This window comes from Taurulus bubalis, assembly GCF_910589615.1.
Source record: "Taurulus bubalis genome assembly, chromosome: 9".
Lineage (NCBI taxonomy): Eukaryota > Metazoa > Chordata > Actinopteri > Perciformes > Cottidae > Taurulus > Taurulus bubalis.
In genome coordinates this window covers 25,191,477-25,216,476 of record NC_136597.1, presented here as the reverse complement: position 1 = coordinate 25,216,476, position 25,000 = coordinate 25,191,477, and the positions used below count along the sequence as shown (strand labels likewise).

The 25,000-nt window shown below is 46.2% G+C and overlaps 1 protein-coding gene across 1 annotated transcript in view; it reads right to left on the bottom strand.

Annotated features, from left to right (window-relative positions):
• cttnbp2 (cortactin binding protein 2) overlaps positions 1 to 25,000 on the bottom strand; it is a gene marked incomplete at its 5' end in the record, with an annotated part of 72,762 nt that overhangs the window by 12,149 nt on the left and 35,613 nt on the right. The window contains 9 exons of the mRNA XM_079223099.1: positions 2,622 to 2,701; positions 4,700 to 4,795; positions 5,666 to 5,956; positions 6,375 to 6,492; positions 7,285 to 7,488; positions 8,659 to 8,803; positions 11,463 to 11,562; positions 14,231 to 14,512; positions 17,749 to 19,171. Coding sequence (XP_079079225.1) covers positions 2,622 to 2,701; positions 4,700 to 4,795; positions 5,666 to 5,956; positions 6,375 to 6,492; positions 7,285 to 7,488; positions 8,659 to 8,803; positions 11,463 to 11,562; positions 14,231 to 14,512; positions 17,749 to 19,171 — 2,739 coding nt within the window. The remainder of the gene's footprint in view (positions 1 to 2,621; positions 2,702 to 4,699; positions 4,796 to 5,665; positions 5,957 to 6,374; positions 6,493 to 7,284; positions 7,489 to 8,658; positions 8,804 to 11,462; positions 11,563 to 14,230; positions 14,513 to 17,748; positions 19,172 to 25,000) is intronic.

Sequence of the window (25,000 nt, the reverse complement as noted above, 5' to 3'; positions counted from 1 at the left end):
CATAGGAACAGGAACATAGGAACATAGGAACATAGGAACATAGGAACATAGGAACAGGAACATAGGAACATAGGAACATAGGAACATAGGAACATAGGAACAGGAACATAGGAACATAGGAACATAGGAACATAGGAACATAGGAACATAGGAACATAGGAACATAGGAACATAGGAACATAGGAACATAGGAACACAGGAACATAGGAACATAGGAACATAGGAACATATGAACATAGGAACATAGGAACATAGGAACAGGAACATAGGAACATAGGAACAGGAACATAGGAACATAGGAACAGGAACATATGAACATAGGAACATAGGAACAGGAACATAGGAACATAGGAACATAGGAACATATGAACATAGGAACATAGGAACATAGGAACAGGAACATAGGAACATAGGAACATAGGAACATAGGAACAGGAACATAGGAACATAGGAACATAGGAACATAGGAACATAGGAACAGGAACATAGGAACATAGGAACACAGGAACATAGGAACATAGGAACATATGAACATAGGAACATAGGAACATAGGAACATAGGAACATAGGAACACAGGAACATAGGAACATAGGAACATAGGAACATATGAACATAGGAACATAGGAACATAGGAACAGGAACATAGGAACATAGGAACATAGGAACATAGGAACATAGGAACAGGAACATAGAAACATAGGAACATAGGAACATAGGAACAGGAACATAGGAACATAGGAACATAGGAACAGGAACATAGGAACATAGGAACAGGAACATAGGAACATAGGAACACAGGAACATAGGAACATAGGAACAGGAACATAGGAACACAGGAACATAGGAACAGGAACATAGGAACATAGGAACACAGGAACATAGGAACATAGGAACAGGAACATAGGAACATAGGAACACAGGAACATAGGAACATAGAAACATAGGAACATAGAAACATAGGAACAGGAACATAGAAACATAGGAACATAGGAACATAGGAACAGGAACATAGGAACACAGGAACATAGGAACAGGAACATAGGAACATAGGAACACAGGAACATAGGAACATAGGAACATAGGAACAGGAACATAGGAACACAGGAACATAGGAACAGGAACATAGGAACATAGGAACACAGGAACATAGGAACATAGGAACAGGAACATAGGAACATAGGAACACAGGAACATAGGAACATAGAAACATAGGAACATAGAAACATAGGAACAGGAACATAGAAACATAGGAACATAGGAACATAGGAACATAGGAACACAGGAACATAGGAACATAGGAACAGGAACATAGGAACATAGGAACATAGGAACATATGAACATAGGAACAGGAACATATGAACATAGGAACATAGGAACAGGAACATAGGAACATAGGAACATATGAACATAGGAACATAGGAACATAGGAACAGGAACATAGGAACATAGGAACATAGGAACATAGGAACATAGGAACAGGAACATAGGAACATAGGAACATAGGAACATAGGAACAGGAACATAGGAACATAGGAACACAGGAACATATGAACATAGGAACATAGGAACATAGGAACATAGGAACACAGGAACATAGGAACATAGGAACATAGGAACATATGAACATAGGAACATAGGAACATAGGAACAGGAACATAGGAACATAGGAACATAGGAACATAGGAACAGGAACATAGGAACATAGGAACATAGGAACATAGGAACACAGGAACATAGGAACATATGAACATAGGAACATAGGAACATAGGAACATAGGAACATAGGAACACAGGAACATAGGAACATAGGAACATAGGAACATATGAACATATGAACATAGGAACACAGGAACATAGGAACATAGGAACATATGAACATAGGAACATAGGAACAGGAACATAGGAACATAGGAACATAGGAACATAGGAACACAGGAACATAGGAACATAGGAACATATGAACATAGGAACACAGGAACACAGGAACATAGGAACATAGGAACATATGAACATAGGAACATAGGAACATATGAACATATGAACATAGGAACATAGGAACATAGGAACATATGAACATAGGAACATATGAACATAGGAACATAGGAACACAGGAACATAGGAACATATGAACATAGGAACATAGGAACACAGGAACATAGGAACATATGAACATAGGAACATAGGAACACAGGAACATATGAACATAGGAACATAGGAACACAGGAACATAGGAACATAGGAACATATTCCCCTCGTCGGGACTCTCTGTGGATTAAAGCTCAGCTTGAATATAAAGCCGTCATGAAAAGGATCAGAAACATTAAACCGACACGAGGAGCTTCAGAGAGTCTTTGATGTTTCTTCATCGAGCATTTTTGTGTTGCTCTTGGAAAATAAATATATAAATAAATATATATGTAACATTTTAATTTGTCTTGATTTCCCCTGCACACAGCCAGCAGGGGGCACTGTCGCTTTAACCCTCGCTTTCCTTTCTTATCCCTCCCTCACTTCATCTCTCTCTCTCTCTCCCATTCTCTCGCCCCTCTCTATTTTTTGACGTCTTACTCATCTAATCCCCCCAAATCCCTCGCAGCCCTTTGTTGTGTGTTTGCGTACCAGGCGGACGTAGTTGTGCAGCAGCGGCAGCGGGAAGAGGTGTTCCAGAGCCAACTCATCGAGACACGACTCAGACAGACCTGTCAGACACACACACACACACACACACACACACACACACACGTTAAATCCTGCAATCCGCTCCGCTCTTCACGCTCGGCGGCGGTGAAACCGCCAGCTCCTCTCCTCCGTCACTCCTCAAGGTGCCCTTGTGGTTACACCGTCCTAAACGCTGGACAACGCCACAGGTTCGATGCCCACAACGTTCAACGGATTTCATTTTTCATTTTTCTTTAGCTTGAGGTGACGTGATAAATGTGAGAGTCACTTCATGGCTCTTCATGTTGTTGCTTCTTTGATGCACACCTGTGATTGACAGGTCGCTGACAGGACGTCATCTTTGATGTTTTAATGTTCATGAAGCTTAATTGTATTGCTTTTGGACACCTACATATACTTAGCTCCGCCCTTTTAGTGTCACTTATGGTTGCAGATAAACAAGATGGCTACAATGTTACAGAACGTGGCACCACATCCATCTGTCATGTTTTATATGTCGTTGAAGAGCAGCAAAATATCTAGACCATGGATCTTTTTTTACATGCAGTACTTCTATTTTTAAATTGTTCTTAGGACAGTTTTAATATAAATTTAATATATATATATATATATATATATATATATATATATATATATATATATATATATATACACACACACATCAGAAACTATATATATATCATTCTAGAAAAATGTTCTGGCCTAAATGTTCCTTCCCAGCAGTGTGACTCAGATCTCCGCCCACGCATCCAAAAGCAAAATCTGCCTTTCATCCGCCAAATGTTGTGATGCTGACGGCTGACGGCTCTGGTTCTGGTTCTAGCTCTGGTTCTGGTTCTAGTTATAGTTCTGGTTCTGGTTCTAGTTCTGGTTCTGGTTCTAGTTCTAGTTCTAGTTCTGGTTCTAGTTATGGTTCTGGTTCTGGTTCTAGTTCTGGTTCTGGTTCTAGCTCTGATTCTAGTTCTAGTTATGGTTCTAGCTCTGGTACTGGTTCTGGTTCTAGCTCTGGTTCTGGTTCTAGCTCTGGTTCTAGTTCTGGTTCTGGTTCTAGTTATAGTTCTGGTTCTGGTTCTGGTTCTAGTTCTAGTTCTGGTTCTAGTTCTGGTTCTGGTTCTGGTTCTAGTTCTGGTTCTGGTTCTAGCTCTGATTCTAGTTCTAGTTATGGTTCTAGCTCTGGTACTGGTTCTGGTTCTAGCTCTGGTTCTAGTTCAGGTTCTCGTTCTGGCTCTGGTTCTGGTTCTAGTTATAGTTCTGGTTCTGGTTCTGGTTCTAGTTCTGGTTCTGGTTCTAGTTCTAGTTCTAGTTCTGGTTCTAGTTATGGTTCTGGTTCTGGTTCTAGTTCTGGTTCTGGTTCTAGCTCTGATTCTAGTTCTAGTTATGGTTCTAGCTCTGGTTCTAGTTCAGGTTCTCGTTCTGGCTCTGGTTCTGGTTCTAGTTCTGCTTCTAATTCTGGTTCTGATTATGGTTCTAGTTCTTGTTCTAGTTCTGGTTCTGGCTCTGGTTCTGGTTCTAGTTCTAGTTCTGGTTCTAGCTCTGGCTCTGGTTCTGATTATGGTTCTAGTTCTGGTTCTAGTTCTGGTTCTAGCTCTGATTTTAATTTTGGTTCTAGCTCCGGTTCTGGTTCCGGCTTTACAGTAGTTCTAGTTCTGGTTCCGGCTCTAGTTCTAGCTCTAGCTCTGATTCTGGTTCTATCTCTGGTTCTGTTTCTAGTTCTGGTTCCGGCTCTAGTTCTGGTTCCAGCTCTGGTTCCGGCTCTAGTTCTAGCTCTAGCTCTGATTCTGGTTCTATCTCTGGTTCTGTTTCTAGTTCTGGTTCCGGCTCTAGTTCTGGTTCCGACTCTAGTTCTAGTTCTAGTTCTGGTTCCGACTCTAGTTCTAGCTCTAGTTCTAGTTCTTGTTCCAGCTCTAGTTCCGGCTCTAGTTCTGGTTCCGACTCTAGTTCTAGTTCTAGTTCTGGTTCCGACTCTAGTTCTAGCTCTAGTTCTAGTTCTGGTTCCGGCTCGGTGAGTCGTGGTGTACCTTTGAGGCGGATGGTGATGCTCTGGCTGAGCGGCTTGCGGACCAGGTCCCAGGGGGAGAGCGGCGGATCCTGATCTGGAAACCACTCGGTGTCACCTGGAGGACGAGGAGAAATACAGGTCAGTGCATGAATAAAATACACCGTGAGCACCAGGATGTTTAATTCATCTGCATGTCCTGCTTTTCTACCGAGAGCACAGAATGTACTTTGTGTGCTGAAAGAGATAAAACATAAATAAAGTGAAGATTGTCCTGAGAAGCAGGAGAAACGGTGCGCCTCTCCCTGGGGATACTTTCAGAGTAAAAGCTTCTTAAACGTGAATATCTTCTAACGTCGAGCTTAGGTCTGTTCTGTGGACAGAAACATTGAGAACATTTAAAAAATAAAAGCTTTGTGTAAACTCACAGCTTTTTTTATTCCCCTGTGGAGCTTTTTTCTGTCTGCAGTTGTGATATATTATATTTTCTGCTGATCGACTCAAAAAGCTAAAACCAAACTGCATGAAAAGGGAAAAGCTGCAGACACAAAGACACCAAAGAGTGTCTGCAGTTTGACACAGAAGACGGACATTTTCTCCCCCCACCGTCTCATCCATTATGCATACCACCTCTACTGCTGCTTTCTTCTTCATCATCATCATCATCATACCCAAAACACACACACACACCAGTCTCGATCAACGTTGTGTAAAAAAGACAGTAAACGTGACACAGAGGTGTAACGAGAGAGAAACGGAAAGAGAGAGAAGAAGTCGAGCACATCGGCTCCCCCTTTTGTCAGTCTGACACACACACACACACACACACACACACACACACACACACACACACACACACACACGTAACTCTAACCCTTTAAACCAGCTGATGACACCCGATCACCAGAAACAGACACAGAAGCCACACAAAAGAAGAAGAAAACGGCACGGAGGAGTTATAAAAAGGGGGCGGGTGTTAAGAGCTCACCGATGAGGATGGAGGCGACGCTGGCGGCGCTGAGGCCGAGCGGCGGGCGCTGCGTCTCCTCGCCGGCCGCCTGAGTCTCCCCACACACGGTCTGCAGGTAGGTGGCGAAGGCGTGGCCGAGGACGGCGGCCAGCCGGCACCAGCGCGTGGACCGGTCCACCGACACTCGGCCCAGCGCCGAGCGGCTGCTGGTGACGCCGCTGGCCTCCTCCTCCAGCGCCTCCACGGGGCACAGCGAGCCGGCGCCTCCTCCGCCCGGACACCGGACCCGCACCAGGACCCGGTACGAGTCTGGGGGGAGAGAACTCGGTCAGAACCGGCAGGAACCAAAGTGGAAGCTCAACATTGTGACGTTTCATCGGGGAAAAAAACATTTATTCTAGCGTGTCTCGTTTGAAATCCTGTAGAAAACATTGAATTCTTTGCTCCTCGACTCTGTCATTAAACGTTTATTTAAAAAATGACTCAATATTATCATGTATGAACTTATATTATATTTTATATTCAGTATTAATGTTTAAATGAGTGATGGGCACATACAATTGAAATGTTAATTAATTGTGATATTACTTTCTGGTCCTTTACCGCTCGCAAACCTTCTTTAAAAAAGGTGTAATATTTAAATTCGTCTGCATTAAAGTGTCGAGCTAACACACACACACACACACACACACACACACACACACACACAGAGAGAGAGGCCACTCACGGAGATTTTCAAGTAGATCTTTGCAGTCATCAGTGGCCACGTCATGAATAGTGCGATTACACTTATCTCTCCTCTCGATGTCCTGTTCACTGTGGCTGCACAGCACTTCCAGACACTCCTACACACACACACACACACACACACACACACACACAGACACACACACACACACACACACAGACATCATGATCACAAAACAAGAACAAAAAGCCTTTTTTCTTTGTTCTGAAAGCAGAGACACCCGGTGGAGTCTCTCGTCTGGTGTCTCCTGCGTTTGTTTGAGGCAGCGGGACGTTGCAGCCGTCACGGTCAGCCATCCCATAATCCGGCGGGACATCAGTGGAAGTGTACAGGTGTGAATAAATACACAGAATGGACATAATATAGACTGCAGTGAAAGCAGGAGGCTAACTTCATGTTGAGATTAAAGCTGTGTGCCTGATTTTATGGCCACTAGAGGGCAGAGTTGTCTAACAATAAATCAAGCTATCCATTATTATCTGACGGCCTCTCCTCACTCATAATGCTGCTTTTTGTGATGATAACTTGCATGTTGGAGCTTTCAGTGTTTGCCGTTATTGACCGAGAAGGACCACTACGGTTTCATAATGAGCCAGAAATATCCTCACACGTCGCCACAGATTGGCCGGTACTCCGTCGAGCCAGCGTGGAAGTGCACAAAAAAAAGCAGTTCCACAAAACGGCCACTTGAGGCTCCAAAAGCAAGTCACGGCTATTTATCTTTTAATAAATACATGTTTATAACCTTCATAGTTATGTACTATGCGGTATCAAAAATGGTATTGAACGTCGATATTTTTCAAGGTGTTGTTATTGAAGTCAGAGACTTATTTAAAATAAAATGAATAAAAAGCAACCTAGCAGCCACGAGCATCACACTGGTCCTCACCTTGAGGCCCAGGGCAGCAGCCATGTGCGCAGCCGTCCAGCCGTCGCCGTTGGCCTGGTTCAGCAGGGCGGCGGGCAGCGTCAGGGCGGCGCCGGCGGGGTCAGGGATCACGGCGGGGTCACCCGGAGTCGGGTGGCAGAGGAGGAGACGCAGCGTGTCCACGTGTCCGGAGCGCACGGCGGCGTGGAGAGCCGTGCAGCCGTCCTGCAGAGACGGAAATATGAGAATAAAGTAAAAAAAAAAAGGTTGGGGGCTAGAACCTCATCATGGGTTAAATATGTTCTGAAATAAACAATGAGCGGTTTATCCACGATTAATCCACCAGAATGATTGCTGTTGATTAATTTGCTTGTTTAGGGTTCATACGCGTTCAAGCACACAATAAAAAACATACTGCAAGTAATAATTCCCCTGAAAAAATGCCCCAGAATCCTTGGCGAGAACGACTGATTTTAGCTTCAGTTCTTCCTAAAGTTGTGATTTCTGCTACGAGAAGACGCCGATCACTGAAGATCAAATCATACACAATAAACACGCAGCAATAACCCCCCAGAAGAAGAGCTCTGACTGTACTGCACATTCACAGCGGATCAGATCTCCTCCTCCGTGTCGGATCGTTACTCGCTGGCCAACATTTTCCGGTTTCTAAAAATACGGCCCGAGCTGAAGAGGTCAGATATGCTGCTGCAGCTCCTCCGGCTCTGCGGGGACGGCGGGACGAATGCGGAACAAAAGCAGGTACGGACGGCTAAATATAGGGCCTTGTCGCATGCTGCCACGGCAACCAACGGGGCCCCGCTGGTTACCGTGGAGATCCAGGAAGCGAGGACACCAATTAGCCCCCTCGTAGGAATGCTGTGTGGAATGACGACGAGTGATGCCGAGGAACTAACGTGAAAGAATCACATTTAGTGGATTTTCTTTTGCCTCATGTTTTTAAACTCTAGAAATAATAAAGAACAAATTAAAAGGGAAATTAGTAAATGACAGTGATTGATTAAATGGCACAAAGATCCATAACATTTTAATTACAACAATCAGATAATACTTTTTACAAAATAAAAGAGACGGGAAGACAAAACCAATTTGGCTTCGCAAAGGTACCGTTTTGATCAGATTGAGCTGTAAAATCGACGTTTTCAAACTTTAAAAAAAGGTCCTGTGTGTGAGATTTGACGCCATCTAGCGGTGGAGCTGCAGATTGCCACCACCTGAAACTTCAGCGTGTACGATGGCGTAAAACCCGACCATATTCATATTTTAAGGCGGTTGAAGGAAGCTAAAGCACGCTGCACGTGTAAACTCACCTGGGACTGTTTGCACATGAAAAACAACTCAACTAATTTGTCCAATAACTCAAAATGGCAGACTTGCCGTGGTGGTGCGTGAGCGGTCGGCTCCGGCGCTCAGCAGAAGGCGGACGCAGTCCAGCGCCCCGGCCTCGCAGGCCAGGAGCAGGGAGGTCGGGCCGCCCGCCGAGTCCACAGCAGCTCCTGCAGACAGCAGCACCTCCACACAGCTGCAGGGAGGAGAGGGAACCGTTACACACACATATATATATATATATAAGGAGGGGGTGATGTTATTGGTCAGTATTATTTTGTATTGTAGGAAAGAAACCTACAACTCAAAGGCAAAAAGACCAAAACAAAGTTTTATTGGATGCGTTTTTTAATTACTACTCTTTGATTATTACATATTTCGCTGCGTTTGTCATTGTAGGCGTCTTATAACTGTCATCTTTGACAAAGTTTAAAATATTTTCTTTAAATATTGACTCATATACAGTTTTCAGGTTTACGTCATTCTGAAATATTGACTTTGCCGTGAAGGTTTTATAAAATTTCAAAGGTGAGGCTCAAAAATACATAATACATTGTTCCATCATACACATATTCCCTCTCTCTCTCTCTGTGTCCTCTACCTAGCTATTCATCCATATATCCAGCCATATATATATATCCAGCCATATATATATATATATCCATCCATATATATATATCCAGCCATCCATTTATATAGCCATCCATCCATATATATATATTGGAGGACGCTGAAGAAACTTTTGTCCATATTGGACCACCTGGACCCCCCTCTCCACCACCTGCTGCAGGGCCAGAGGAGCACTTTCTCTAAGAGGTTCCTCACGCTCCGCTGCAAGAAGGACCGCTACAGGAGAACATTCCTGCCGACAGCTATACGGCTTCACAACAAGTCACCGCTTGCTAGTTCCTCCGTGGATTAGTTCATCACTGTACCATACATACTTTGCATTTTGCACTTTGCACTATCTGTTTATCTAATTTACTTAATTAATGAATACACTCTTCAGCTGTAAATATAAACATATTTCATTCCAGTTAGTTGTATTCTATTTTATTGTGTATATTTAAATATATATATATATATATATATATATATATATATATTTATATATATATATATATATATATATATATAAAACCATATCCATCCATCTATATATCCAACCATCCACCATCCATCCAACCATCTATATATCCAACCATCCATCCATTCATCTATCTATATATCTAACCATCCATCCATCTATATATCTAACCATCCATCCATCTATATATCCAACCATCCATCCATCTATCTATATATCTAACCATCCATCTATATATCCAACCATCCATCCATCTATCTATATATCTAACCATCCATCCATCTATATATCCAACCATCCATCCATCCATCTATCTATATATCTAACCATCCATCTATCTATATATCCAACCATCCATCCATCCATCTATCTATATATCTAACCATCCATCCATCTATATATCCAACCATCCATCCATTCATCTATCTATATATCTAACCATCCATCCATCCATCTATATATCCAACCATCCATCCATCCATCCATCAGCCCTCCAGCCAGTAGGAAGAGAGGAAAACTGGAGCCTGTCTGCCAACACGACCACTGAGTCACAACCACCAAAAAAAACAACTGTTAAACCCATGAAATATACCGTGTGTGTGTGTGTGTGTGTGTGTGTGTGTGTGTGTGTGTGTGTGTGTGTGTGTGTGTGTGTGTGACAGCATGCCTGTTGGATATCCCCACTCTATAAATAACACTGTGATCAGATATTACAACACTGCACATTCCCCAGCTGGTCCTGGGCATCGTGTTTTTGGCACACACACACACACACACACACACACACACACACACACACACACACACACACACACACACTTCTCCTAATGTACGCTTCGTCCCACAAACGCTTCAGGATCAATAACGTGCGATCAGAACCGACTGTTTCTGAGAAGATGTGGTTAATAATTCAAAACGAGAGCCGGAAGACGAATCAGCAGAACATTGGGGAGAACCGGGCTGCGGCGGGAAGCGAACCCCCGTAAAGCTTCACCGTCTGCACTCGGCCACCGGGCGGCGCCGGCGGCAGACACGCACGGAAAACCCAGCCCGGGTACCGGAGTTACCGCTCGGAAAACACTCCGTGCCGTGAGTCATCCATTGAAAACAGCGGGATGTCATTTTAGAAAAGGCCGACGTGAGGGGGGTCAAGCCCTCAGTCACACCTTTTGCAAAAATGTAATCCAAGAGCCTTTCGTAGCTTATATAGCTTTAGATACTTGTAGCTTTATATACAGCACGCATTATAAAAAGCAGGGTTTGCTCGGCTTCTTCACAAACATATTTTACATTTTTTATTATAGCCTATCAGCAATCAATAAATCAAATGAGATCATTTTCGGGGGGGGGGCTTTTGGAGACTTTTCTCGTAGCTAATGCTAATACAGTTGGGTTGAGGCTTTTAGGTCGGATCCTTTTGTAAGAGATGAACTCTCGCTGCATGTAAATGACGATCGTTATAAAGTTTTAAAAGTTTAAACCCAGCTTTAAAGCGGTATATCACGATCATTTATCGCCGGACGTCCAACCCGCGGGTGCAACGAGAGCGGCCATTTTAAAAAACATTCTCGAACTTAAACTACCGTTTGTACCGTAATATGGTCCAAGACATAACATCGGGCTTTCAGGACGACGAGGAAACGGGAGGAAGTCAGAATCGCTTTCCAGGACATGTGTCTTTTTCTCCACGTGTGACTGGAATGCATCAGAACGTTGATATTGACCATTGGTGCCGGGACCGAAGGAGAGGGGGTAGAGGGGGACTCACCAGCTGTGGCCGCGGGCGGCGGCAAAATGTAAAGGCGTGAATCCGTCGTCGTCCGAGACGTCGGCGGGCGATCCCGACGACAGCAGCAGCGTCACGCACTCTGACGGAGACACAAAACACGGCGTTGGAACGGACACCACACAATCCTCCTGAAAGCTGCGACACTTTGTTGATTAGCTCGCTGGACCGGCGGCAGTCAGACTGCAACCTCAGCACCACGTCGGTCCAAAGCGACGAGAAGATGAAAGCTCAATGATGGTCTTGGCATTCGACTCCTACATTTCTGGTGAGTCCTTGATCTTAAATTGCGTCGAATGACAAGTCGTCCAAATATTGACCCTTCAGTACAATAGCACAGTAGCCAGTTATCTTTCAAAATATGGGCAGAAATCCCAAAAATGTCCCCCTTTTTTTTTTCTTCTTCCTGCTTTTCAGAAAGTCCGATGAAAGAAAACTTTTGTTAGAACCAACACTGAACGCTAAAATAATACGTCTTTCTGTTTGGGGAAAGGAGGGGAGGTAAAGGGGAGCTCTCGGTACAAAGAAATATTGACTGTGTGTGTGTGTGTGTGTGTGTGTGTGTGTGTGTGTGTGTAGATTCACCCATAATCCCTCAGCACAGCTGCCCTTCAGCTGCATTAGTCGCGTTTTCGGATCAACGCTCCTCGACTGACAGTGTTACTAAACACCTCAGCGGGGAAGCAGATCCTGATAGACCTGCAGTGTGTGTGTGTGTGTGTGTGTGTGTGTAAATGGGTGTACATGCATTAATTATTCTGTGTGTGTGTGTCAGCTGAACAAGCATGTAGGTTACAACCCTGGTAACAGTCCATCTCACTCAGTGGCAGCTCACACAATCACAGACGTTAATTCATCAGCTTTAAAAAAAAAAGAAGAAACATAATTCTTGTTCACATGCAGCTGTGCATATTTCCGCATAAGGGAACCGGCGGCGGAAATATCCGACTGCACGAAAATAAAGCGTATCAGTGAAAAGTAGGTGTGTTTTTCCTTTAAAACCAGGAGGCACGCGGTCATATCCACAGGGGGCATCTTCCCAACTTCCCATAAGTCGCATTATTACATATCATTATTTTCTGCCCGTGCACTAAAAAGTCAAACTGCATGCAGGAAGAAAATCTTTTATTCAAACCGACAACAGACATTAGCATCTTGTGTTCTTCTCACTAAAGGCCAACAAACACACAACAGCATTCTTTCTTTCTTTGGGTCTCTCTTCAGAAACTGAAACTGGAACATCCACGCCATGTTCCTTCTGATATTCAACCCTCAAATGTGGAAAAGGGGCGACAACCAAATGACTAAAAGGGAAACTTCTCCTTCGAGTAGACGCATTCAGCCGCTTATCTCTTCTCAACGTGAACGTTCTACTCTTCGTTTCATCCGCATCGACCTGCTCAGTGAGAAAAAGAAACCACCTCACGCAAAATAGTACGAGGCTTGGTGCAGCAGGATGAGCGGCGGACAGACGCGGAGATGCACGCTCACGCACACGCACACACGGCCGCAAGATAATGACTAAGAGTTGCACAAGCAGATATTTATACATACAAAGCGTGACAAAGACGAGAGAAGCTTAATGTGCAGTACAATAGAACGTTGAATAACAAGTGTGTGTGTGTGTGTGTGTGTGTGTGTGTACATATCCGGCCTATCTATTAAAGTATTAAAAGATCGACTTTCTAATCATTATCACAGTGGTGTCTAATGACTCTTATATTTTATTCACGTCAGCCATTCACTCACAGAACAACTGGATCACTGAGGTCTTTGTAGTTCAGTGTCTGTGATCCATCAATAAGAATCAATACCAGCCTCCGGGCGCTCCTAGAAGACGATGCTCTTTAAAATCATCCGGTCGACCGCCGACCAAAACCACAGGCGGGGATTCGACTCATCAACGCTTTGAAATGTACAAACAGCCGTGAGAGTCGGAGGAGGATTATGAGGTATTTAACCAAAGAAAGAGAAATCACGTCTGTCAAGATCAGGGATTATATTCATCATCTTTTCTTCCACTAAAACAACATTTGAAGAGTTACTATGGAAGCTAATATCAGCCAATAATATCATGACATCCATCCAATCAAGTTGACTCTAAACGACCATAATTTACTAAATGAACATCATGCTGTATTGAAGAAGAACCAGAGGAGTCGCCCCCTGGTGGTCAGGAGAGAGAATGCAGCTTTAACACATGAAGCATATACTTCTATACAACCAGAGGAGTCACCCCCTGGTGGTCAGGAGCGAGAATGCAGCTTTAACACATGAAGCATAGACTTCTATACAACCAGAGGAGTCACCCTCTGGTGGTCAGGAGAGAGAATGCAGCTTTAACACATGAAGGATAGACTTCTATACAACCAGAGGAGTCACCCCCTGGTGGTCAGGAGAGAGAATGCAGCTTTAACACATGAAGGATAGACTTCTATACAACCAGAGAAGTCGCCCCCTGGTGGTCAGGAGAGAGAATGCACGTTTTAAGAAACTTCCACACTGGCTTCCCTCGGCAGAACCGGAGGTTGCCGCCCTCTGTAGCTCTGTATGACACTTAAATCTAAGCCCGCCCACTTTTTAACTGTCCAATCAAATGGGAAGGATTTGATTTAAATCCCTCTTGTAACTATCCACCGCTGAAATATTCCACTTCGCTGTGGAATACGTCACACACAGTACAGGAGACGCTCTGAACTTCAAATATGGCGACGCTAAGAAACATGCATGGATTAAAGAAACGTCATTACCTGTGTGTCCATTCTGAGCAGCAGCAAACAAGGCAGAGGTTTGGTTGTGGTCGTGGTAGAGGTGGTGGTCTTGGTCAAGAAGGTTGGGTTTGTCCTGCATGGTGTCGGTGGACGTGGAGTCGGTGGTGGTGGTGGTGATGGTGGTCGGGTCTGGTTGGTTAAGCAGCATTGACAATAAAGTGACATTTCCCTGGGAAGCAGCTTGGGGGAGCAGGGAGCGCCCGCCGTCCAGGGCAGCAGGCCCTCCGCCGCTGAGAGACGAGACTACGGAGGGACACCAGCCTGCAAGGGGGGGAGGAGCAGGAGCAGGTTAAACGAGGAGGAGGAGGAGGAGGAGGAGGAGGAGGAGGAGGAGGAGGAAGAGGAAGCGTCTAGAAGTGCTGCGCATGGGCGAGCGAGGGCGTGAGAAGGTGGACGGGTTGGCAGGGTGCGGAGAGCACACGTCAGTCTGAAGTAGAGAACTGGAATTAAAACAATAAACATTTCCAGTCATGCCGAGCAGCGCAATATGCATCTCATATTCTAGTGGTGATTCCAAAGTTTAGAATAATGCCACGTCGGGCTGAATTCAGGGGAAAAGGTGATACGACAAAAAGAATATCTACATTTTCTTTCTTTTTTTTATCTTGGACACATTTATTTATTTAGGTTTTGTCTACATTTTTATATAGAAATGGCTATATTTAGGGAATATGTTTATAAGAAATATATCCACAACATCTCAAATCGTTCACGTTTCCTGTACACATCCATTTATTTGTGTTTATTTATTTATGTTTCATGTGTATAGTTAAATAGCATACACTGAGATTATTTTATCCATTTATTCGTGTTTCTTGTACTTATTTATTTATTCATGTTTTGTGTACATAAAGCATGGACTTCATTTGGGGGATATGTTTATAAAAAAATAGGCAAGAAATATATAAAATATTTCCATTTTAGTTTTTTGTACATGTTTTAATTTTTCTACTATTCTATATATACATTTTCTGCAATACTTGCTTTTATGCATATTTATCATATTATATTTAATTATGCACCAACGTGAATTATTTGCATGTGAAAAACTACTTGGCAATAAACCGGATTCTGAATCAGATGTGATGGAAATGTGCAGGTATTAAAAAGAGGAAATGAGACAACAGTATGCTATTGCCAGACGGTGCCAGAACATAAAAAAGATATTTAAGAAGAAACTAAATGGAGTCTCAGAAAATGTAGTATATGTTTAGTTTTTATACGTGTCGAAAAACAATTTTTTTTTCACACTGAAGGTTTCCCATTGATGGAAAATTCTGCCTACATTGAACTTGAGATTCAAACCCACAATTCCATGTTTTTATGGCTGATTATTACACAGAAAAAAACGCAGGTATCTTCATCATAATCATAATTTTATCCACATTTCTGTAAAAATCAGCCTGACGCATGTGCCATCTCTGAACCCTTTGGGATCACCACTAGAATTTATAAAAATAAAAAAAGCTGTTTGAATAATACTTTGCTGCACAACACCAGCTGGTAAACATTAACCCACCGGGTTCATTTCTTCCTAAAGATAATCCTCCACCCGTCATATGGATGTCCGATCAGCGTTGTAATAACAGATTTACTGCCAAATGGTTCAATTCAATAAAAAAAGAATAATTTATAAAGCTTTAACTTTAAAATTTGCTCAACAATTCACGTAAATAAATAAAAAAGACGAGGCTGCATTCGCCTCGCAGGAGGACACGGCCGTGTGCAATGCATGCTGGGACATGTAGGCACGGCAGGAGAGCTCAGCCTTCCTGGTCGACAGAGCACACACTACACTGTCAATCAAAACCGATTGGACATCACACAATGTGGGGATTAAACCCTTAAAGGAAAACCACATGGCACAAATAAATATGATTCACTGCTCAAACAGGATGAAACGTCCCAAACAGACGTTCTCCCTCTGATGAAATGATGTCATCAACATCGCTGAAGCCTTTCACTACAGTCGTTCACCCACAATGTTCACACAGCGGAGGAATGGAAACTACACATTATTACAGTATTAATCTCAGTGATCAAGCACAACAAACAAACGCAAAAAGACCCTATTACTAAACTCACCAAGCTATCATGCTAAAAGCTAGAGATGCTGCTTTTTAACTATGGTTTTATAACGGCGGTTGTGACCTGGAAAGGTTAAATATGAGTTAGAAAAGGGCAGGAATTCGTCTCACAGACTGGAGAGAGAGAAAAATGAGGCGGAAGAAAAAGTGCTGCAGAGATTCTCAAGGACGTAAAACAGCGGCTGTAACGGTTGCACTTCCAAAGCTCTTGCCAAAGCTAAAGAATTCATAAAACATATCTGGCCGCTGTCTTATCAGTGAATAACTCTTTCTTTTCCAGAGGAGCCATAATCACGACAGTCTACAAGAAACATGATACAACTGGAGTGCCACATTCCTAATGATTTGTTATCTACGTCATTCAAAGGTCTTTAGTTTTCTGCACATAAATATATATATAAATATTTAAAATCGGGACACAATCTGCATGCAAAAAGAACAGGACTTGCAAATGCACCGTTGTCACATCTCACAGGAACATTTCAGGACGATTCCAGTTTATTGCGACCCCGGGTCTAGTATTTCGTCACCATTTCTCTCCACGAGTGATAACGTGACCGACAACCAGAAGCAAGCCGGACATTCTGTGAGTGTGCAGAGTTGGGGGGATGATCTGCACCAAGAAGAAGTGATTCTGCAAACTGACCGTTTGCAACAATCGTGGTTGTCGGCCTTTGTTTTCTCCAGCAGATAATAAATAGTTTGTTTTATCACAAAAACTATGACAAACAAGACCAAAAGTTGTAATAAACTGGAATTGTTCTTGAATCAAAGAACACGGTAAAACAAATCAAGCCGAGCACCAGAAAGCACATCACAGGGAAACATAAACGCTCACATGTATACATCGAGATGTCAGACAGGGAGCCGCTGATGGAAACAAGGGAGGGGGAACGGACGAGTTAATGGAAGCTGAAGGAAGTGCAGGAGGTGGTGGTTGGGGTTCATGCTGCTGGAGGGAGGATGAGGAGGAGGAGGAGGAGGAGGAGGGGGGGAAGAGGAGAGAGCAGCCTCTGGCACCAGCTTCAGAGAGGATAAGGGGAACTGGTGGGAAGCCCGACGCAACCAGTCCGACTACTCGAGGCGGCATGAACATCTGCTTCGCCGCGACTCGCTCCTTCCCCACTGAGGGACGGGCGACACGGGAGACGTTACGGGGCCCAGAGGGAGGACGTATTAAGGGCAGAGGAGGAGGAGGAGGAAGGATGAGTAGAGAGAGAATGCAGTGAGGGAGAGTCAGTGACGTTAAACTGGACTGACCCCTGTGCTATACTGCCTTGTATCCCTGTGGCTAGCTTGCCTGTAACCTGATCGCTATGCTATGCTATGCCAGCGCCGTGGAAAGACAGTCGAGGAAAAGAGGCAGCGGGGAGATCTGGAGGGAGACGGAGCGCGGAGGAGCCTCGTTACCTGATGCTGCTGCCAGGGGGCTGCCCGCTGAGGCTCTACGGGAGGATGGAGCGCTAATGGAGGAGGAGGAGGTGGAGGGGGGGTTTATGGAGGAGGAGCTACTGACAGTGGCGGCGGCGGGGCTGATGACGGGGGGGCACTCGGCGCATGCTGCCGCCGGCTGCCGCTGGGGCCCCCCCCGGCCGGAGCGGGAATGTGGGCAGGGACCCACCTGAGAGGCCGTCAGGGCTGGGACCAGGTCCATGGCGGGTTTGGGCGGCAGCTGGGGCGTGGCCGGCTTGAGCCCGGCCCCGGGGGAGCGGCCGCCGTCCCCCAGGGGCTTGATGGGCGGGTGAGGAGGAGACGGGGTCTGGGAGAGCCCCGGCTTCTTGGGAGGGATAGGGGGCGGGTTTCCCCGGTCGATCCTGGCCACCGTGGGCGACTTGATGCCGATGGGGTGGCTCAGGCGGCCGGGGAAAGGGCCCCCCTCGGAGGCGGAGTGGGGCAGGCCCGGACGCAGCGATCCGCCCCCCGCCGGAGGGCTGGTGAAGCGCGAGAGGACCTGCGTGACGGTGTGGCGCGCCTGCTGCTTGGCGGCGAAGTTGTCCCGGCCGGTGGGGGTCGGGGAGAGGTCGCGGGCCGGAGGGCTCTGGGACGCCGCCGTGCCGTTTTGGTCCTGTTCCTGGAACTTGTAGCGGGCCGCCTGGACGCGGGGGCTGACCCCGCTGGGCAGGCCGTGCGGGGCCTGGCCCTCCGAGCCGTTCTCCGTCTGCGCCAGCCCCCCCGAGCTGCTGTGGACGATCCCCCGGCCGCTGGTCTTCGGCAGGCTCAGCCCCACGTAGTTGGCGGGCGCCGGTTTGACGGAGACGCTGAGCGGGTTCTTCTTGGGACCCTCCACCTCGGCGGGGAGCGGGTCCGTTTGGCAGGACGCCGTTCGAGAGCTTATGGGCTCTGTGGCTACGGAGACGGACGTCACCGCCGGCGGTGTGGGTGGCGTGCTCACGGCGGCGGCGGCGGGCTCTACTCCGGCGGCAGGCTGGGCGCCGTCCTTCCCATCGCCCTGTTCAGTCCTGAGCTGCTCCACCTGCTGCCGCAGACTCTGGCTCTCGCCCTCCTCGCGGCCCAGCCTGGCGCGCAGCTGTTCCCGCTCCGTGTCGAACTCCGACAGCTGCTTCTCCATCTTGGCCTCCATCTGCTGGCCGCGCTGCCGCTCGGCGCTCAGCTCCTCCTGCCGCCGGCCGGAGGAGCGGCCCTCCTCGTCCAGGCGGGCCTGCAGCTCGTCAAAGCGCTGCGACTCCTCCACCACCCGCGTGGCGAGCTGCTTGCACTCGCGCACCAGCATCATGACGATGTGCTTGTTCTTCTCGCGCTCGTCCTTCAGCTGCGCCGTCAGCTTGCGGTGGTCCTGCTCCAGACTCTGCAGCTGCAGCTTCTCCATCTCCAGCTGCAGGAGGAAGCAAAGAAACGACGTCAGGTGACCAGTAGATCAATGCAATATTTCACCAAGACGGGTGAGTTGGGCTCGGGGAGAATCACACAGAAGAGTCATCTGGTGCTGAAGGTCAACCCGGAAGATATAACTCACATTTTCTATCCCTGGAGAATTGGTTTACGAAAAGTAAAGTACAATAATAGATCATCAAACACGTCATTTTGAAGTGCATTCACACCCCATGCAGGCAGATATTTACAGCAAAAGTGTCCGGTATTGTATTTATGGAGCGCCGAGGCCGCTATGGGAGTTCAGTTCTTTATCATTTAAGCGGCGAACGCGAACGCCACTCTGCGGCCACGCAGCCGTCCGAAGTTGAAGTCGTTCGTTGGTCCCAAAGCAACACAAAAAAGGAAAAGAGCCCAAAGGAGCCGGATGAATCAAAGGAGGCGGGAGGAAGAGCAGCAGCAGATATTTACACAAACGGGGCTGTTAATGGCGGCTCGGGGGAAAGAGTTTCGGATTTTATCTATTCGGAGAGACGCACGGTTGAATTTCGATGACTTGTCGAAGCTCCAGCTCTCCATATCTGGAGCGCCGCTGCTATTGTTAGCTCAGCGTTGGCCTCAGAGGGTAACAAGGCTTAACCCGGGGGGCTCTGCACCCCATCGCCAAGACCCCGTCGCTCTAACAAGCCTCGAAACAAAAAGAGTCGACACCCCCCGCCTCCTCCAAACCATCAGGGGAGAACATATCACCCCCGTCCGGTGCTGAGGAGGAGCGAAGAAGGTTTACAAGCACACGGGAGCGCCGTCGCTACGACGAGCTGCTAATCGCCGAGGATCATTCTGCTAGCAGTCGGCCTAATGCCTCGGAGAAGAAACTCATTTAGGGACGCTCTGACGGCTGAAACAAGCACGGGTTTCGATAGTTATCGATCATTTTAATTACTATTACTATAATTTTCATGAAAAAACATTGTTATGGTGGGATTTTTGCTGGGATTTGTACCGAAGATTCATATCTCAGTCACTTTGCATGCGTACAAAACCAGAGAGGGTTAAGGATTATGAATCCATTGGAAGTATTTATATTACCCTTCCAGAATAAACTTGCGATAAAAGAAGTAAGATCCTCTCCTAGCATATGATCTGATGGGCAGGAGAGAGAATGCAGCTTTAACACATGAAGCATAGACTTCTATACAACCAGAGGAGTCGCCCCACTGGTGGTCAGTAGAGAGAACGCAGCTTTAACACATGAAGCATATACTTCTATACAACCAGAGGAGTCGCCCCCCCTGGTGGTCAGGAGAGAGAATGCAGCTTTAACACATGAAGCATATACTTCTATACAACCAGAGGAGTCGCCCCCTGGTGGTCAGTAGAGAGAACGCAGCTTTAACACATGAAGCATATACTTCTATACAACCAGAGGAGTTGCCCCCCTGGTGGTCAGGAGAGAGAATGCAGCTTTAACACATGAAGCATATACTTCTATACAACCAGAGGAGTCGCCCCCCTGGTGGTCAGGAGAGAGAATGCAGCTTTAACACATGAAGCATAGACTTCTATACAACCAGAGGAGTCGCCCCTGGTGGTCAGGAGAGAGAATGCAGCTTTAACACATGAAGCATAGACTTCTATACAACCAGAGGAGTCGCCCCCTGGTGGTCAGTAGAGAGAACGCAGCTTTAACACATGAAGCATATACTTCTATACAACCAGAGGAGTCGCCCCCTGGTGGTCAGGAGAGAGAACGCAGCTTTAACACATGAAGCATAGACTTCTATACAACCAGAGGAGTCGCCCCCCTGGTGGTCAGGAGAGAGAATGCAGCTTTAACACATGAAGCATAGACTTCTATACAACCAGAGTGGAAGTGGACTTGAGATTCTGAAAGAAGAAGGGAGCGAAGGAGGAAGGAACCTGAGGACTATTTAAAGAAACCAACAAAAAATGTCCGCCACCTTGCTTCCAAATTCCGCCTCACGACACTTTGACTGCATGTTTTACCCACAAAACATGACAAATACAGTGCGTCTCCGTCGATGTTGTGAGTGCTTCTTGAAGATGGGCAGCGTCCTCCCACTTCACGGACCAGAAGGGAGCGGGGGTCTCTTCGTTTGTGCCCATGAAGCCATTCAGAGAGAGTTGCGGCCCGAGACCTCATGGATAATGCAACAGCTCGAGTGGAAACGCAGGGATAAAGATAGCACGGACGATCCGGCTGAAACCCAGTCTACCCGGCAACCAGAAGATCCCCCTCGAGCACACGGAGCATGTGTCTTTTTCCGGTGTGTTGATGCTGCAGTAACGGTTCCCACAAAGCCCATTTATCCCAGCGTGGCGCCCCGTTGTTGACAAGTTGAGCACAACTGTGCAATCAGGCGGTGATTTACTCTGCAGAGGAGAACCCTCTGTTTTGTTTGTGCCGTGGGGGTCAAATGAAGTTAAACCCTCTCAAGGTCAACGTTGTCTCCCGTAGAGACGCCCCGCCTCCCGTAGAGACGCCCCGCCTCCCGTAGAGACGCCCCGCCTCCCGTAGAGACGCCCCGCCTCCCTGAGACTCGGTTCTAACGGGAATCGGTTCTAAATGAGTAAAAACCCAGAGTATTGATTCGGTCCAGAGTTACCGGTTCTGCTATCGGTTCTGCTATCGGTTCTTTAGAAGTTAGGGACTGAGACGTCCTCGTTTTTAGTCTCTTTGTCTCCTTGTCTATTTGTCTCTCTGTCTCTTTCTTTCTAGCTTTGTTTCTCTGTCTCCTTGTCCATTTGTCTCTCTGTGTCCTTGTCTCCTCTCAACCTTTGTCTCTTTCTCTCTCTCTGTCTCTTTGTCTCATTCTCTCTCTCTCTTTCTCTCTCTCTGTCTCCTTGTCTCCTTCTCTCTCTCTCTCTGTCTCCTTGTCTCTCTGTCTCCTTGTCTCTTTGTCTCTCTGTCTCCTTGTATCTTTCTCTCTCTCTCTCTGTCTCCTTGTCTCTTTCTCTCTCTCCTTGTCTCCTTGTCTCTTTCTCTCTCTCTGTCTCCTTGTCTCTTTCTCTCTCTCTCTGTCTCCTTGTCTCTTTCTCTCTCTCTCTCTCTCTGTCTCCTTGTCTCTTTGTCTCTCTGTCTCCTTGTATCTTTCTCTCTCTCTCTCTGTCTCCTTGTCTCTTTCTCTCTCTCCTTGTCTCCTTGTCTCTTTCTCTCTCTCTGTCTCCTTGTCTCTTTCTCTCTCTCTCTGTCTCCTTGTCTCTTTCTCTCTCTCTCTCTCTCTGTCTCCTTGTCTCTTTCTCTCTCTCTCTCTCTCTCTCTCTGTCTCCTTGTCTCTTTCTCTCTCTCTCTCTCTCTCTGTCTCCTTGTATCTTTCTCTCTCTCTCTCTGTCTCCTTGTCTCTTTCTCTCTCTCCTTGTCTCCTTGTCTCTTTCTCTCTCTCCTTGTCTCCTTGTCTCTTTCTCTCTCTCTCTGTCTCCTTGTCTCTTTCTCTCTCTCTCTCTCTGTCTCCTTGTCTCTTTCTCTCTCTCTCTCTGTCTCCTTGTCTCTTTCTCTCTCTCTCTCTCTCTCTCTGTCTCCTTGTCTCTTTCTCTCTCTCTCTGTCTCCTTGTCTCTTTCTCTCTCTCTCTCTCTCTGTCTCCTTGTCTCTTTCTCTCTCTCTCTGTCTCCTTGTCTCTTTCTCTCTCTCTCTCTGTCTCCTTGTCTCTTTCTCTCTCTCTGTCTCCTTGTCTCTTTCTCTCTCTCTCTGTCTCCTTGTCTCTCTCTCTCTCTCTGTCTCCTTGTCTCTTTCTCTCTCTCTGTCTCCTTGTCTCTTTCTCTCTCTCTCTGTCTCCTTGTCTCTTTCTCTCTCTCTGTCTCCTTGTCTCCTTGTGTCTTTCTCTCAATCTTTCTCTCTCTCTCTGTCTCCTTGTCTCTTTCTCTCTCTCTGTCTCCTTGTGTCTTTCTCTCTCTCTGTCTCCTTGTCTCCTTGTGTCTTTCTCTCAATCTTTCTCTCTTTCTCTCGCTCTCTCTGTCTCCTTGTCTCTTTCTCTCTGTCTCCTTGTCTCTTTCTCTCTCTCTCTGTCTCCTTGTCTCTCTCTCTCTCTCTCTCTGTCTCCTTGTCTCTTTCTCTCTCTCTCTGTCTCCTTGTCTCTTTCTCTCTCTCTCTGTCTCCTTGTGTCTTTCTCTCTCTCTGTCTCCTTGTCTCCTTGTGTCTTTCTCTCAATCTTTCTCTCTTTCTCTCGCTCTCTCTGTCTCCTTGTCTCTTTCTCTCTCTCTCTGTCTCCTTGTCTCTTTCTCTCTCTCTCTGTCTCCTTGTCTCTTTCTCTCTCTCTCTGTCTCCTTGTCTCTTTCTCTCTCTCTCTGTCTCCTTGTCTCTTTCTCTCTCTCTCTGTCTCCTTGTGTCTTTCTCTCTCTCTGTCTCCTTGTCTCCTTGTGTCTTTCTCTCAATCTTTCTCTCTTTCTTTCGCTCTCTCTGTCTCCTTGTCTCTTTCTCTCTGTCTCCTTGTCTCTTTCTCTCTCTCTCTGTCTCCTTGTCTCTTTCTCTCTCTCTCTGTCTCCTTGTCTCTTTCTCTCTCTCTCTGTCTCCTTGTCTCTTTCTCTCTCTCTCTGTCTCCTTGTCTCTTTCTCTCTCTCTCTGTCTCCTTGTCTCTTTCTCTCTCTCTCTGTCTCCTTGTCTCTTTCTCTCTCTCTCTGTCTCCTTGTGTCTTTCTCTCTCTCTGTCTCCTTGTCTCCTTGTGTCTTTCTCTCAATCTTTCTCTCTTTCTCTCGCTCTCTCTGTCTCCTTGTCTCTTTCTCTCTCTCTCTGTCTCCTTGTCTCTTTCTCTCTCTCTGTCTCCTTGTCTCTTTCTCTCTCTCTCTGTCTCCTTGTCTCTTTCTCTCTCTCTCTGTCTCCTTGTCTCTTTCTCTCTCTCTCTGTCTCCTTGTCTCTTTCTCTCTCTCTCTGTCTCCTTGTCTCTTTCTCTCTCTCTCTCTCTCTCTGTCTCCTTGTCTCTTTCTCTCTCTCTCTCTCTCTCTCTGTCTCCTTGTCTCTTTCTCTCTCTCTCTCTCTCTCTCTGTCTCCTTGTATCTTTCTCTCTCTCTCTCTGTCTCCTTGTCTCTTTCTCTCTCTCCTTGTCTCCTTGTCTCTTTCTCTCTCTCTGTCTCCTTGTCTCTTTCTCTCTCTCTCTGTCTCCTTGTCTCTTTCTCTCTCTCTGTCTCCTTGTCTCTTTCTCTCTCTCTCTGTCTCCTTGTCTCTTTCTCTCTCTCTCTGTCTCCTTGTCTCTTTCTCTCTCTCTCTGTCTCCTTGTCTCTTTCTCTCTCTCTCTGTCTCCTTGTCTCTTTCTCTCTCTCTCTGTCTCTTTGTGTCTTTCTCTCTCTCTCTCTCTCTCTGTCTCCTTGTGTCTTTCTCTCAATCTTTCTCTCTTTCTCTCTCTCTCGGTCTCCTTGTCTATCTGTCTCAATATTTGTCTCTCCGTCTCTTTGTCTCCAGCTCAGTCCAGCGTGAGACTCACATGATGGCAGAGCGGAGACAAAGATGAAACCTGTTTCTAAATGTGACTCCAGTAGATTCTGAGAACTCAATAAAAGCCTCTCAAGTAAAAGGAGGAAACAGCAGCAGTTCATCACAACATGAGACCAGCAGCAGGCAACGTTAGTGATGTCATACAGCAGGTAACATTAGTGATGTCATACAGCAGGTAACGTTAGTGATGTCATACAGCAGGTAACGTTAGTGATGTCATACAGCAGGTAACGTTAGTGATGTCATACAGCAGGTAACGTTAGTGATGTCATACAGCAGGTAACGTTAGTGATGTCATACAGCAGGTATGAAATAAATCATGTTGTAGTGTGGAAAAAGAAAAGTAAGCTTTAACATGCTGGTGAAGTAGCAGACATGTTTCTGACTCT